The following is a 14544-nucleotide window of genomic DNA, read 5'->3' as shown; positions in this document are numbered from 1 at the left end:
TTCCGAAAACATAAGAAACATCATTTTGATATTTTCTCTTTTCTTCACAAAAAATTGAAAATGTTTTCTGTTATAGAAAAACAAAAATATTTATTGAACGCGATTTTTGTTTTCGTTTTGCCCTTTTAGAGATTGACAACAGAAAATAAGAAACGTTTCTCGTTACTAAAAACAACCCTGCTTGGTTTGTAAGTATAAAAACAGTTTTCTGAAAACATAAGACTGTATAAAAAATTCTAGAGAAAATTTAAAACTTCAATACTTAATTTTGTATATTTTAAAAAATGCTAATTTTTTCAAATTATTAAGTTTGACTGCTAATTTTTTAAAACTAATTACAAAAGTATACTAAAACGCTATTTTTATTTTTTCATGGTCCAAAACACCCTTCTATACCTTTTAATCCAAAAATAATTTTTTATTCTTTGTGCAACCCTTCCCACTCGAATTCTTTTTAGTTTTTGGGCAACCCTTCGATGTGCAACAATTTTTTTTTTTTTTTTTAACCCAATGTTGCACATGCTTAAGTGTTGCAAAATAAATAATGCATTATCAATTCATTTTCTTTACAATAACATGGGCAATATGAGTTAGCTAAACTCACACAATATCAATCGCAACATGTAGGAACAACAATTTTATCATACCATAAGAAATAAGTGACTTACAAAAGAACAGTTTGATAACCGTTTCATCACATTATAAAAATTGAAATTTAAAATAGACTTATTTGAATAAAATCAAACAAATAACAATTCAAAGTACATCCCTATTTCAAATTGTTTAGTATTCAGGTTGTGAATTTTTACATTTTTGACCGTTGGGTCTAGTTTGCATATAACGTGAACAACGAGTAACGTTTTTTTCTTGAAATTGTGACTCAATACGCTTCATACGCGGCCATTCAACAAATAGCAATCTTCTTTTGTTCCAAGTCTCCCAATAAAACTCTCTAGATGATTGAATAATACTGGTCTTGACTAGAGTGAGAAAGACATATAGCAATAGTTACTTTTTAGAAGGATATTTTGGATCATAAAAAAATGTAAATAGTATTTTAATACAATTTTGTAATTAGTTTTAAAAAGTTAGTAGTCAAATCTATTAATAGTTTGAAAAAGTTAACAATTTTTAAAATATATAAAATTAAATAATAAAGTTTTAAAAGTTTCCAAAATTCTACTTAAGAAGTGTTTTCCAAATTACAAATCAAGCAACTCCCACATTTTCAACTATGATAGAAGCATTTTCTGAGCAGCATCACTTATTGGAGTCACCCTCAAATTGAGGGCTTCAATGTCCACATCAATATAAGTAATAACCCCAACAAACTCGTTCAACGAAGATAGACGGTGTCTGCATCGAGAATCCCTTGAAATGATGAATCCCACCACTTGCTTACGGCAAGAGACGATTAAAAGTGGACATGTGGATTTACCTTCAAAAATTAATATAGCATTCACTGGAGGGGACCCATATAGGAATTAAAAGGATGGAAAAATGAAAGAGACAAATAAAAGTAGGAAGTGAAAGTGTAGTGTGAAAAATAAAATTTTCAATCATGTATTTGGTTAGTGTGAAGTATTTTTTTTAAAATATGATAAATAATTTTTTTTTTTTTTTTTTGCTTTTCATTTTCATCTAACCAAATTAACCAACCCAAAGGAATTTTCATTCCTACTTGGACGCAGCTAAAAATAAAAATGGTTTAACAGTGTTTTGTCAAAATGAACCGTGGACTCGATTTGGAGCCATTGAAACACCATTTGTTTCTTCTTTTCCATTTTTTCCCTTGCCCACATGATTCCGAGCCATAGGTTAAATTTAGGGGGATACAGTGTAAAAAAAAAAAAAAAATTCAATAATCACGATAATAAATATAGATTCTATAAATCAAAAGAAAAAGAAAAAAAATTATTCAAAATAATATGTTAATCAATGAGTATTTTAAGATAAATAAATAGTTAATAAAAAATTAAAAAAGAAAGAAAAAATGGAAGAATTTTGAAAGAGAAAAAATTAGAGTTTGATTCAAAAAGAAAATTTTGACTTTTTTTTAAAGGAAATTAAACGAATTTAAAAAGTAAAAAAATACAAAATTAAAAAAATAATTTTAAAAAATAAAATTTTTAAGAAAAGCATTATTTAAATTTTTTCATATATACATATAAAAATATATAAATTTAATATACATATTATAATAATCGGGGTCAGGTCACGAGGCACGTGTCCCATAGGCATTTAGTGGCTCCGCACATGACTATGGTAAATTACTGAGACACATGGGGTGGTTTTTGAAAAAGTGGACTCACCAGAGCCAAAATTATTGCAACGAAGACAATCTCTGAAAGGACAGATCTAAATCTCATTGGACAAAAATCTTCCACGCCAAACACACAAAAGGAGGGCAAGGACAACACGAGTGTACTGGGATCATCCCCCTGGTCCGCAAACTTTACAGCTTGATTGCATTCCTTTTCTTTAGATTGTCAACCTATTATGATACTACATTCGCTTAAATTTTGTAAAATGTAAATTTTCATTCAAATTCATTTTCTTTGTAATTGAATATTACCTACATTAGCAGATTTGAAACATGTTAACAAAACTGATAAAATTATAATAATATCAACAACAAAAAAAAAAATTAAATAAAAAAAAAATTACTGTACATAAAAATTACACATAATAGCTCTTATGAAGAATATCTTGTATTTAACAAGATATGCATTTACGGGTAATTTGGGATGATGAAATAATTTGCAAACTTTAAATATGTCACGTTATTTAAGTAGGGTATTTTGGGCCTCAGAAAAATTAACCCTATGTTCGGTTGGAAAAAAAAAAATTAAATGGAACGGGGAAGAAGGGATGGATAAAAGCATCTCCAAACATTGTGTATATATATATATATATATATATATATATTTTTGTGTAAATTTGATCTGTCAATTATATATTTTTAGCTCAAACGGTTGTTTTATACATTTTTTGTAAAAATACAGTCCCCAATAACAACCCACCAGTGTTATGTCTAGACCCCACATAATTTTTATAAACTTACCTAATATAAAGTTGATTTGTGAATGAAATAAGAAAGAAGGAGGGAAAAGGAAATATGCTAATGTGACTGTATAAAAAGGTTGGAGACATCGATGACGTTGTAGTGTATCTTAACATACTGGTGAAGATAAAAAAAATAAAAAAAAAATTACATATTATATTTACACAAAATAGTGTTTTAACAAGGGCGGAGCCAGAAATAAAAAGTTGCGAAGAAAATGGAGAGAAGAACATGTGACAGTCGATAAATGAGGTTGTCAAATTAAAATATTTTTAATTCATAACAAACAATCTGTGTGAGCAGCGTGCGCTTGTATGTATGCATATAGTAGTATATAATAATAAAATTGAACATTGTATGAAGAACAATATGAATAGAATACTCATATGTCACGTCAAAATTGCAATATTAACTTTTCAAAAAAAAAAAAGGATTGGTTAGACTTTGAGGAATTGTAAACTATCTTTAATAACCATAAATAAGTAACAAAATTAAGTATTTTTTGAAAATTTGGAAGGCCAATTTTAATTTTTCTATAGTAAATTATCATTAATAATTATAAATATTCACTATTAATAGAAATTACAGAAAATTTTGAGGGGGGTCAATTTAAATTTTTCTATACCAAATTATCTTTAATAATTATAAATATACACCACTAATAGAGGTTACAAAAAATTTTGGGGTTCCATGGCACCCCTGACCCTTCTTCCCTCCGCCAACTTTTAACAGATTGTTAGATTTGCTCTAAAATATCTCTAGATAAGAGATTGTGTATTTTTTTTTGTTCGGATGAATGGAAGAGAAGAGAAAAAACCAATAATTTATAAGATAAAGTTTTAATTGTTTTACCATTATGTCTAATAATATTTATAATGTTGTAACATATAAAGGATAAAATTATAATTTAAAACTTATATAATTTAATATAATATTTAATTTAAAATTTTTATAATAATTTACTTATCTTCTCTTTCTCTTTCAGGGGTGAAAATTTTTGTTTTCTCTCTGCACTCCTTCCATCATTCCTACTAAACATAGCATAAATGGGATATGCTATACTTAACATTTTTTAAAATCCAAAATGCTATATTTAGCATCGAACATCCATAGAATGATTTATTAATAAAATAATAATAATAATAAGTGCCCACTAGTCAGGTCTAAATTAGCACAATAATTTAAGTGATAGAGACAAATGAAAAAGAAAAGCTTACATATTATAAAAATTAAAATAATAAGAAACGACTTTAAAATTTTGATTATATAAGCAGACATAACTTGTCGAGAGAAATTATGACGAGAGCAATAGTGATGACTGATGACCCATTTAGTCCAAATAACACTGGATCAAATAAATACATGGATTTTAACTATAAAAAAAAATAATAAATAAATAAATAAATACATGGATGAGAATCATATACTGTACTTATATTGGTTTTTAAAACATAAAAAAAAAAAAAAAAAAAACGATTTAATTAATTGTAGTTATAATAACATATTGTAACAATTTGAAAATATTAAGTAGCATACAAATTTGAAACTCGAAACGTCCTGTCCACTGGAGAGGAGAGAGAGAGAGAGAGAGAGCTGAATCGAGTTCGCATCTCTATCCCTCACAATTCAAAAACCTAAAACCCTAGATTTCAAATCAGAGATTATTTATCAAACCGTAGATTTCAAAATCAGAGATTATTTATCACTACTGATCTTAGAAATCCCAAAATTAGAGCTCAAAAGCCTGGATTTTTCTTAAATTTTCCGAGAGAGTTACTTACATTTAGTCGGTTCTAGGGTTGATAGGGACCTGACATCAAAAGATTTAATTTCAAGCTCTCGATTTGAGTTTGATTTGCCGGTTCAAGAAAGATGAGTAGCAAAAAGGCAGAAGAGCGAAACGAGAAGATAATCAGGGGTCTCATGAAGCTTCCGCCCAATCGAAGATGCATCAACTGTAACAGCTTGGTAAATTTTCTCCAACTCTCTTTTTGTTTTTCCATCTTGATTTCTTCTGTTTCTGTTTTTATTTATTTATTTATTTTTTCTAAACTGTTTTCAATTTCGTATTGGAAGCTTTATATCTACTATTCGGTTGGTTGCTGAAAAAAAAAAAAAAAAGAACAGCGGAAGGATTGAAGATTAATTTTGAATCATACACATCCTTTTAGTTTTGGTTGTTTTAATTTAAAACATTTTGAAGGCAAAATATTAACCGAGAAAAGAGTAAGTTTCTGGTATGAAGCCGTTTTAAGATTTCCATGAGACTCAACTTCAAGAATATATATATATATATATATATATATATATATGCATGTATGTATATATATACCATTTCAGAAACAATAAAACCCAAAATTGCAAAACTCCACTCAATTGAGCATAGAACTGTTTGTCTCAGTCGACACGAGTTCCTGTGTCTTCATTATTATTATTATTATTAATTTCTTTGAAAACTCAAATTTAAGGATCAAACTCTGTTGTGTGATTTATTTAGTGATTAATAAGCAGACGGAGTGTTAACATTAATTCTGGTTTTCACTAACAGTGTCTCAAAATTTTCACTTTTTGCCCTTTTTTTTTTTTTTCTTCTTTTTTTTGGGTCTTTTTTTAAATTAGTTTTTCCACTGTTCATTTTTTTTTTCCCGTAATGAAATTTTACTTTGAAGAACACTTAAAAAAATAATAATAATAATAATTATATTCATAACTTCTGTTTTTGTCTGTGCAGGGACCACAGTATGTTTGTACAAACTTCTGGACCTTCATTTGTATGACATGCAGTGGAATACAGTGAGTATATTCATTATCTGATTATGTTATAAATTTATAATTTGGATGGGCATGCTTATGAAAAAGAATGTCCGCATTCAGCTGTTGAATTTATTCTCTAGGTTAACATTTTATTTGGTAAGTTTTTATGGTTTGATCGGTGATATTTATTTTATATAGCTCTCTGAGTTATAAACAAAATTCACTTTCATAAAACTAGAAAGAGAAGTGTTTTAAAAAGTAGATTTGGGGAAATCAAGGGTGAAGCAGGAGTTCTAGATAAGGCCTTCCGAGAGCATGTACTCTGAAGGACGATTCCGTTTAGGAAATGTAGTGAGTGTGAAGCTGGTGACCTTATATAAGTCATTATTGCGTGCTTGAGGTGAAGGTACCCGAAATCAAGCAAGTGTACCAATACATTGTAAGTAATATAATGAATGTTTACGCGATTAAGTAATGGAAAGCATACAAGCCTACCAATATTTATTGTTTGTGTAACTTCAATTACCATTTAAGTGATTTTCAAATTAGTAATTTTGTTTATTTATTTTTGGTTTATTAGCATATTATTGTTAATTTCCTGCATCCTTTCAAAACCTATTATGTGGACTGAATATGGTCTAATTTTAGCGCATTTGAAAGAATGATCCATCGTAGGCTATTTAAAATCGACAAGCATTTAGTAATTTATTTTATTAGTGCAGTGTAATACTTGACATCATGAACCAAAAGTTACAGATCTTCGGGAGTTACTGTGACTGCTAAAGAGAATACTTCATATTGATGGTAAGAAGTGGGATTGCTGTTTTGGTGAGGTCTAAACCTGCTGGAGCTTCTCCTTTAGCAGCTTGAAAGGAGTACTCAATTGTGTTCATGAAACAAGGACACAGTGTGGTTTGGTGTTAGAGACCCTATGGTTGGTTCTCACTATACTGTTTCAAAGTGCTAATCAGTTTCCATAGGATTGTGTTCACTGTTGAAACGTGGCAAGTAAGTTTATGCACATGGTCTTGAAGCTCTCGCATGGTTATAGGATTTCTTTGCCATAACAAATTACCAATTTAAATAGTAATTCAGGTCAGATGAAATGTCGAACGTGTAGCATTTTCTGATAACAGTGCTTGTTAGACACAGCTACATGCTTACTGGAGCTGTTGGATCACAAAGGTTTAATAAGGGTAAGGCGCTTGTTTAATATTAATGTCGTAAACCAGATGGAGAGTTTAGTCATTTGTCACTGATTCATGACCTAGGAAAGTCAATATCAGCTTTTAGAAGCTTTGTGTTCCATAAATGAAGTTCGGTTTAGAATATTTTTTGACATTTATCGGCCTAGTATGATAATCTGAAATAGAAAAGGAAAGGCTCGATTTATGTGTTGAATGTTGAATTGTTGATAAACCAAACAATCTTTTGATCTTTTTAATTTTATTTTATGAAAGTTCTTCAAAGTTCACCGTTATCAACATGTATCTTTTCTTTGTTTCCAAAAATATTATGTGGTATATTTGAAAATGTATGTGTATGACTGTTTAGTTGAAGAAAATAAAATCAATCATAGGATCACTCAAGTGACATCTATAATACATCATAATGTGGACCACCACCGCCAACAACAACAACAATCAAGCCTTTTTTTCCCAATTACTTGGGGTCGGGTACATCATAATATGGACCCTTTCCTATAATTCTGAATTGATCATTGTAATGCATCTGAGTACTCACAATAACTTCTGTGGCATCTCTCCCCTTTCCTACTATCTTCGGGGTCCAAATTGTATTGTCGTAGATCTATTGGTTGAGCTTGGCCGAGATGCAGATTTTTGTCACTTTAAAACTTCACTGTTTATTATTATTATTTGATACGTAAAACTTCACTGTTTTTAACGGGTTAACATTTTATGCGTTGCAGTCGTGAGTTCACTCACCGTGTGAAGTCTGTATCCATGGCTAAGTTTACTTCCCAAGAAGTCGAAGCTCTACAAAATGGTGGCAATCAGGTACAAATTGTGTTTAGTCTTCTCTATTTGGTAGCAGGGTTGCTTATTTGCTTGTAAGACATCTACTCGTTTCAGCGTGCACGGGAAATATTTTTGAAGGATTGGGACTCACAGAGACAGAGATTGCCTGACAACAGGTGTAAATGTGTGACTGGTTGCTCTTGGTGCTAAATGATTTGAATATTGCAAATATGGAAATCGTATCTTGTACGTTGCAATATGAAAACTTACGTCGTTTTCTTGCAGCAATGTTGATAAAGTTCGTGCGTTTATAAGGAATGTTTACGTGGATAGAAAATATGCTGGGGGAAATACCTCTGAAAAACCTCCAAGAGACACCCAGGCAATATATTCCTAAACCACATCTATCTATGAATATTTTCTTTGAGCTTACTATCCATACCATTGTCATTATCTTTTCCTTCACAGATATTTCACTTACAGCCGAGAGTTTTTCATTAATGAATTTGGCAGAACCTTAGAAACCATGAAGATGAGACAAGACGAGCCAGTTCATATCATTCTTATTCTCAAAGTCCACCATACGATTATCAGTATGAAGATCGGCGGTATGGGAAACACGCTCCTGCTCTTACTAGAAAGCCTGGTTCAGATCGAGGCCTCTATGAAGCGAAAGTCTCAGGTTTCTTAAGTCCTAGTCGTTTGAGCGACCAAATGTACGAAGACAGGTTTGCAAATGAGGGATTAAATTCCAGATTCTCAGACTATTCAGCATCCAGTGCAGGTGATCCATTCAGGTCTGGTGCCCAGTCACCAACTCTTCAAAGAGACATTGGATATAGCAGTCCTTCTAGTCAAAATTCAAGGGATATCTTAAACGATGATGTGCGATATCAAACAATGAATACATTCTTAGAGGCAAACACTAAAAGGGATACAAATGGGCTTCCATGTCCACAGGTTGTTACCTGCTTATGTTTCTGATGAAATTCAAGTTACATTCAACAATATGATACCCTTGGAGTCTATACTAAGCATTTATCTTGATTAAACATTCATAGGGATGTACAATATAATGCATGAATTTTTGTATTTGGTGCTCCTAACTCATATTGACCTAAGACTAATCCTTAGTTTCCTACAATTGCACGTGATCACTGCCCACATTCCTAAGCCATTGCCTCACAACCAATTTGGCTACCTGTGCAGGTTTATACTTGCTCCTTTTTTTGACCTCTTAGAATTTTAAAGAAACAGATATCTATAAATTTTATATGTCCTGAAAAATTATTTTGTGTTTTAAAATTGAAAAAGCTTGAAAGTGAACATCCCCGCACCTAATGGTATCAATGAGCTAATATTTTGTGTTTTGACCTCTCTATGAAATCAGTTGTTACTTCATTGAATTTGCTTCATTGCATAGCTATGCTTGCGATTTGACCTTGATCATTATGGACATATCCTCAATGCCTGTCTTCATATTCTTCTACTACATTCTAAAATGACATTCTTCCCTTGGATTACTGATGGAAGTTTGATTGTTGCAATGATGAGCTAAAATAGTTGTATTCAGAATGCTTATTCTCCAATGGTTTTTTTTTCTTTTTTTTGAAAGAATGATTATTCTCAATGATTGTTATTGAGTTATTTTTTTCGTTACTTTAAAAAACAATATTCCTTCCCTAGATCTCATACATATAAATACTAAATATTGGGTAATGAAGTATATTAATTTTATTTGAGCATATATAATAGATCCTTAACAACATAAGTAATAACCATACGAGTAATAGTTACCAAGTACTAAGTTATTAACTGATAAAAATATGAATCTATAATGTTAATACCTTAATAACTAATATAAAGTACTAAGTAAAAGTACTAAAAAAAAAAAAGCATTAAGTTTTTAGTTAAAAAAAAAATGCATCAAAAATCATCTAAATCTCAAATTTATGGGATTCTGGGGTTTCAATCACGTTCATCAGTGTTATTTGGGGTACTTGTGTAACCAAAATAAAAAATCACGGCTCTGGTATCTGTGTCTGTTACACTCCGTGACTGCAACCATTTTAAAACCATTGGAAATTTAAACTTACTGTCTGCTCCTTGGCCATGTGTGTTTACTTTGTGTTATAGGCTTTGTTTCTTTGTTTCTTTGTTTCATTGACAGTGTCTTTCACTTATCACCTGATGTTGTGTTACCCTTTTATTTAGAGAATTAATCATTTGATGTTGTGTTACAGCCTTATTTCTTCATTTTATTGGTAGTGTTTTTTCACCTTTATATCAACTGACATCAGATTACCCTTTTATTTAGAGAACTGCATCTTCAAGCAGCTTTGGATCATTTGATGGCAACTCCATGTCGCTCAAGTCAGTTAATTCTGTTAATTCAATGGATGTTGCTTCAGGACCTCAACAGTCTGCTGGTATCCAGCAGGATAAACTGTCTACTTTTCCCACTTTACCACAATCAGCTGTATTTGGGAATTTTGGTGGCTTGGACCTCTTTGATGCGCCATCCGCACCACAAACTGTCTCTTCTTCAGCTCCAGCAACGGATTTGTTTCAGTTGTCAGAGACATCATCAACTCCACCTATAGATTTGTTTCAACCATCCCCCATTCCTTCAGTTTCAACTTTGAATGCACATCAACCTTCCAAAAGTTCTACACCGTCATCTTTAGACTTGTTCTCTGAGATTCCTCAGCAGCAGTCGGCTGCAACCTTGGATAAAAAATCACCGGATCTTGTTATGCCAAAAAATGAAGGGTGGGCAACATTTGATGTACCTCAGCACATGGCATCTAATGTGGGTATTGAAAATTCTACCCCTGCAGTAATACCTTCTTCTGACGGAGGTCCTCCTGGAAAGTTTGACCCACTTTTGTCCCAAAATACGAGCCTGCAGTGGCCATCATTTCAAGATTTTAATGCTCGTAGACCTTCTGTATCAATGTCTAATCCATGGAATGAGGGCGTGCACAATGTTAAAGCCTCCCTTGGTGCGATGGGCACTCAGGTAAGCAATTTAGCCATCTGGATGTCTCATAATTTTGTTATAAGAAAGTGAGATTTATTAAGAAAGATTTCATTTAGTCATTGGTGATTTGATTTAGTTTAAATCCTAGTTATATAGTTGCATGGAATCAGCAATTGATTTTTGTTTATTGGCAATTTGAATAAATAATTAAAGTGTTTGAACCAATCCTAAGTTCCTAATCATATCTCTGAGCAGTCATGGAATGCCTTTGAAGATTCAATTGGACAACCACCTCTTGGGGGTATTCAACAAAGTAGGGAGCAAGTTGCAATGCACAAGTCGTCAACTGCTGATCAGTATTTGGGCTTGGGAATATCAGAGGTTGCTAGATTTTCCTGAACATGCTAAACAATGTGTTGGTTGCTTCTACTTATTTTTGAGCTGTTCACTTTTCAGGACTTAAATAAAAATGGGATTCAAAGAGCTGTCTTGGATAATGGACCTCCTTTTCCTAGTGTACCATCGCATGTTAGTGGGTCAACATATTCTTCATCAGCACTTCCTCTAATGGTTTGTACTTTTGCCTTGCTTCAGCCTTGTGGTAGGCTTTTAACCACTCTTTTTATCCTAAGTGACGTTGCTCTTCTTTCCTGTTTGAATAATGACTTTGTTTTGTTCACTTTTAACAGGAAGGAGCACATTCCCAGTCACATGCAACTGATCACATATCAACCAACCCATTCGACCTTCCATATGATTCCGGTTTGGAATCTAACAATGCGGTATGTTGCAGTACTTGTTTTTCGCATTAAAAGTTTGACACTAATACTATCACCCCACACAGGCAGGACAAGCACTGGGCCAATGGCTTTTTTCACACTTTTCTTTCAGTTTTTTCATTTTGTTTTGTTTTTTTTTTTTTTTTTAAAATCCGAAGTTGTAGGTGTTTATGTGATGATGGCCTGTCTTGAATCATTCTATAAGATAATAGTAATTGAGAAAAATGCTTGAGGAGTCATTAGAATTATTTTCAAAGTTGTACAAATTATTGTAGTATCAAATTAATGAGTCATGCTATGTAAATTGTAAAGAGAGTATTTAAATAACAATTAAGGTGTGAAACTATAGTGTAAGACAATCAGCTTGGACTTATGTCAGAAAATCAACAGCGGAAGCTATTTACTGAGGAGATTAATGAGAAGTTATCAAAAGAAAAAGAAAGATCTCTACATTTTTTAAAATAGATTTGGAGAAATCCTAGGATTAAGGTCCTGAAGATATAATATGGTTAGATTTACCAACGGGCCAATGCCTAGCGGTATCAGCCTCTTACTTCTCAAAGGGAGGTCAAAGGTTCAAGTCTCAATCGAGACATGCATGTTAAAAAAAAGGTTAGATTTAGAAAAGAATCGTGTTACAAACTTACAAATAGATATACTGACATGTATGATCGAATTGTGTCCATAGTAAGCATAATTGTGGTACAAAAATGCCAACAGGCCACTGGCCTAGCGGTACCTAGTCCTTACTTCCTAAGGGGAGGTTAGGAGTTCAAGCCTCAGTGGAGGCATGTTTGTGTGGGTACTAACTAAGAAAAAAAAAAAAAATTTGTGGTACAAAAATTGAATTTCCAATTACTGTTTGTTTACGTCAAGGATCTGCATTAACTCCATATTTATTGCCTTTGTTGTGGATGAACCAACAAAAACATTCAAGATGATTTTTCATGATATATGCTATTTTGGATGATATTATCTTTATTGATGAAACTAGAGCACAAGTGCTAACTGGGGTGTGCCACTGTAATGTTGCTTTTCTGAAGTTGTTATATCTGGCCAATCATCATGTCTATGTGGTTACCCACGTGGATATTGCTTACAATGTAAGCGTTACTAGGCTGTTATCACCACACCAAATCGATTCAGGAGGAATGTGGTTGGACTAGGTAGCCAATGTCAATTCGGTTATTTGGCTGTAGTTATATTGCTATGCTTAGTATTAAGCATCGTTTTGCTTTTCATTTCTATTTTAATTTTGTTCCGTTGTATCTTCAATTGCAGTTCTTGGATATGACCTCTCTGCAAGCTGCACTGCCAAATGCCCAGACGCCACCTGCCTTCCTTGATGGTTTAACTCAGCCATGGTTTCCTCAAAATCCAGCTACACCTTATATTCCAAATGCACCACAAGGTAAGCCGTATTTGATTCTTCCCGTGAAATTTAACATCTGTTTAACCATTCTTGTTGTCCAGTCTGACGTTGGCATGACTCTTAGGTGCCTTAGGATTAATGGCAGGGCAATCACCAGGCACTCAATTAGTGTAAGTTGTTTCCTTATTACTATGTTGTAGATTGTCTAAATGAAATATTCGTGATCATAGTCTTTTTTTATCAATGTTTTAGTTATCATCATGATTCATGCTGAATAGGAACATCTCCACTTTCCAGGCGCATAGTTTTTGAGCCCCTCTATTAGCTGTAGTTAGAAGTTGGCCAGTTGCAGATTATGATTTATTTAATTATATATATATATATATATATTCTCTCTTCAGTGCCGTGTGTGCATGTCTGTATATATATATATATGTATATTTTCTTTTTCGAATTGATTTGACTGATTGATTCTCATTAACGTGTGCTGTGACCACAAACTTGCTCATGATAACACACAATATAGTAAAAAACTGCCATCATTTCACAAATGAAACAGTTAGCACTAAAGTGCTCCTCTCTTTTCCTGTAAAATGGTGAAAACATCCTCTGGTCCAGTTGTTTGGAGCCCTTTGATTTGCAACAGGCTGGTAAGTGCAACCACTAAAGAAAAAAATAATCATGGAGGATATATGTTTCCTAGGCTGAACCAAGTCAATCAACTATGGCTTAGTTCTGTTCAACTGAGAAAATATTGTGGTAATATATAATGTTTTGGATCATTAAATGGCGGGACCAATTCGATTATTCTTTCCACTCCCACTCCTGTCTATTACTAATGGTTAGTAGAGGATCACTGAATATGTGGAACTCAACTTCCTGATTTGTTGAAATTCGAAGTGTCTATTATTAGTTTGTAAAGGATAACTGAATGTATAAAGAATCAGTTGACTCCACATTCAAGGCATAGATGTTCTCTTTGTTGAGACATGTTGCTCCATAGGTGGAAAAGAAATGCTAAAATGGACACACCTGTTTACGGGACAGAGAGGCCTGAGGGTAGTTTTCTTTTTGTGGTTTTCTAGTAGATTTAATGGTGTCTAATGCACTTAAGGGAAACAAAGTCATGAATTTGCTTCATATTAAAAAATGATTACATTTACGGTTTTAGTTGGTTCCATCTCCTGTGTTAACATCATGCTAAATTTGCAGGAATGGTCCGACACAAGGCCCTGTTGCTTCTGTTGGAGGAAATCCTTTTGCGTAGGATTCACTTGTGTATTCATTTCTCTTTGGTCGGTATTAGAAGTTTCCTAGGGACTTTTCTAGGTTTTGCCTTGTCTCTTTCATACATTGTAATCCAAATATTTTATGGCTCTATTCATGTCTGTATTCTTCGTGAAATAAAACGTTGGTGTGGAAAATTTTCATTCAGTCTGCTGTGCCCATGAATTTTATGGTACTTTGCATCGAATTGAAGCCTCGGATTAGTAGCTGAAGCATGAGGTAACAATAGTGATGTTCTTGTTAATGTAGAGAAACTGTTTGCGGTAATTGTTCTTCTGGTGGGTTGAAGTTGTGGATGTATTTAGCTTTTGACAATCCTCCAGACC

The 14544-nt window shown here is 32.7% G+C and overlaps 1 protein-coding gene across 1 annotated transcript; it reads left to right on the top strand.

Moving 5' to 3' along the window:
• The first annotated feature begins 4598 nt into the window (after positions 1–4598).
• On the top strand, positions 4599–14365 carry LOC132293695 (probable ADP-ribosylation factor GTPase-activating protein AGD14). The gene is made up of 13 exons (XM_059791265.1): positions 4599–5032; positions 5796–5857; positions 7749–7836; positions 7912–7973; positions 8083–8179; positions 8311–8757; positions 10115–10819; positions 11036–11161; positions 11237–11350; positions 11470–11562; positions 12841–12970; positions 13056–13101; positions 14144–14365. Exons 1-13 carry the CDS (start codon positions 4937–4939, stop codon positions 14196–14198), a joined length of 2121 nt encoding a protein of 706 aa, XP_059647248.1. The 5' UTR covers positions 4599–4936; the 3' UTR covers positions 14199–14365.
• Positions 14366–14544: the final 179 nt, after the last annotated feature.

The sequence above is a fragment of the Cornus florida genome, unplaced genomic scaffold (genome assembly GCF_030987335.1).
Source record: "Cornus florida cultivar Cherokee Brave unplaced genomic scaffold, ASM3098733v1 CherokeeBrave_3.0.0_Hap2_Chr02, whole genome shotgun sequence".
Lineage (NCBI taxonomy): Eukaryota > Viridiplantae > Streptophyta > Magnoliopsida > Cornales > Cornaceae > Cornus > Cornus florida.
Note: the sequence above shows the minus strand (reverse complement) of the source record. Positions and strands in the feature narration are given on the sequence as shown.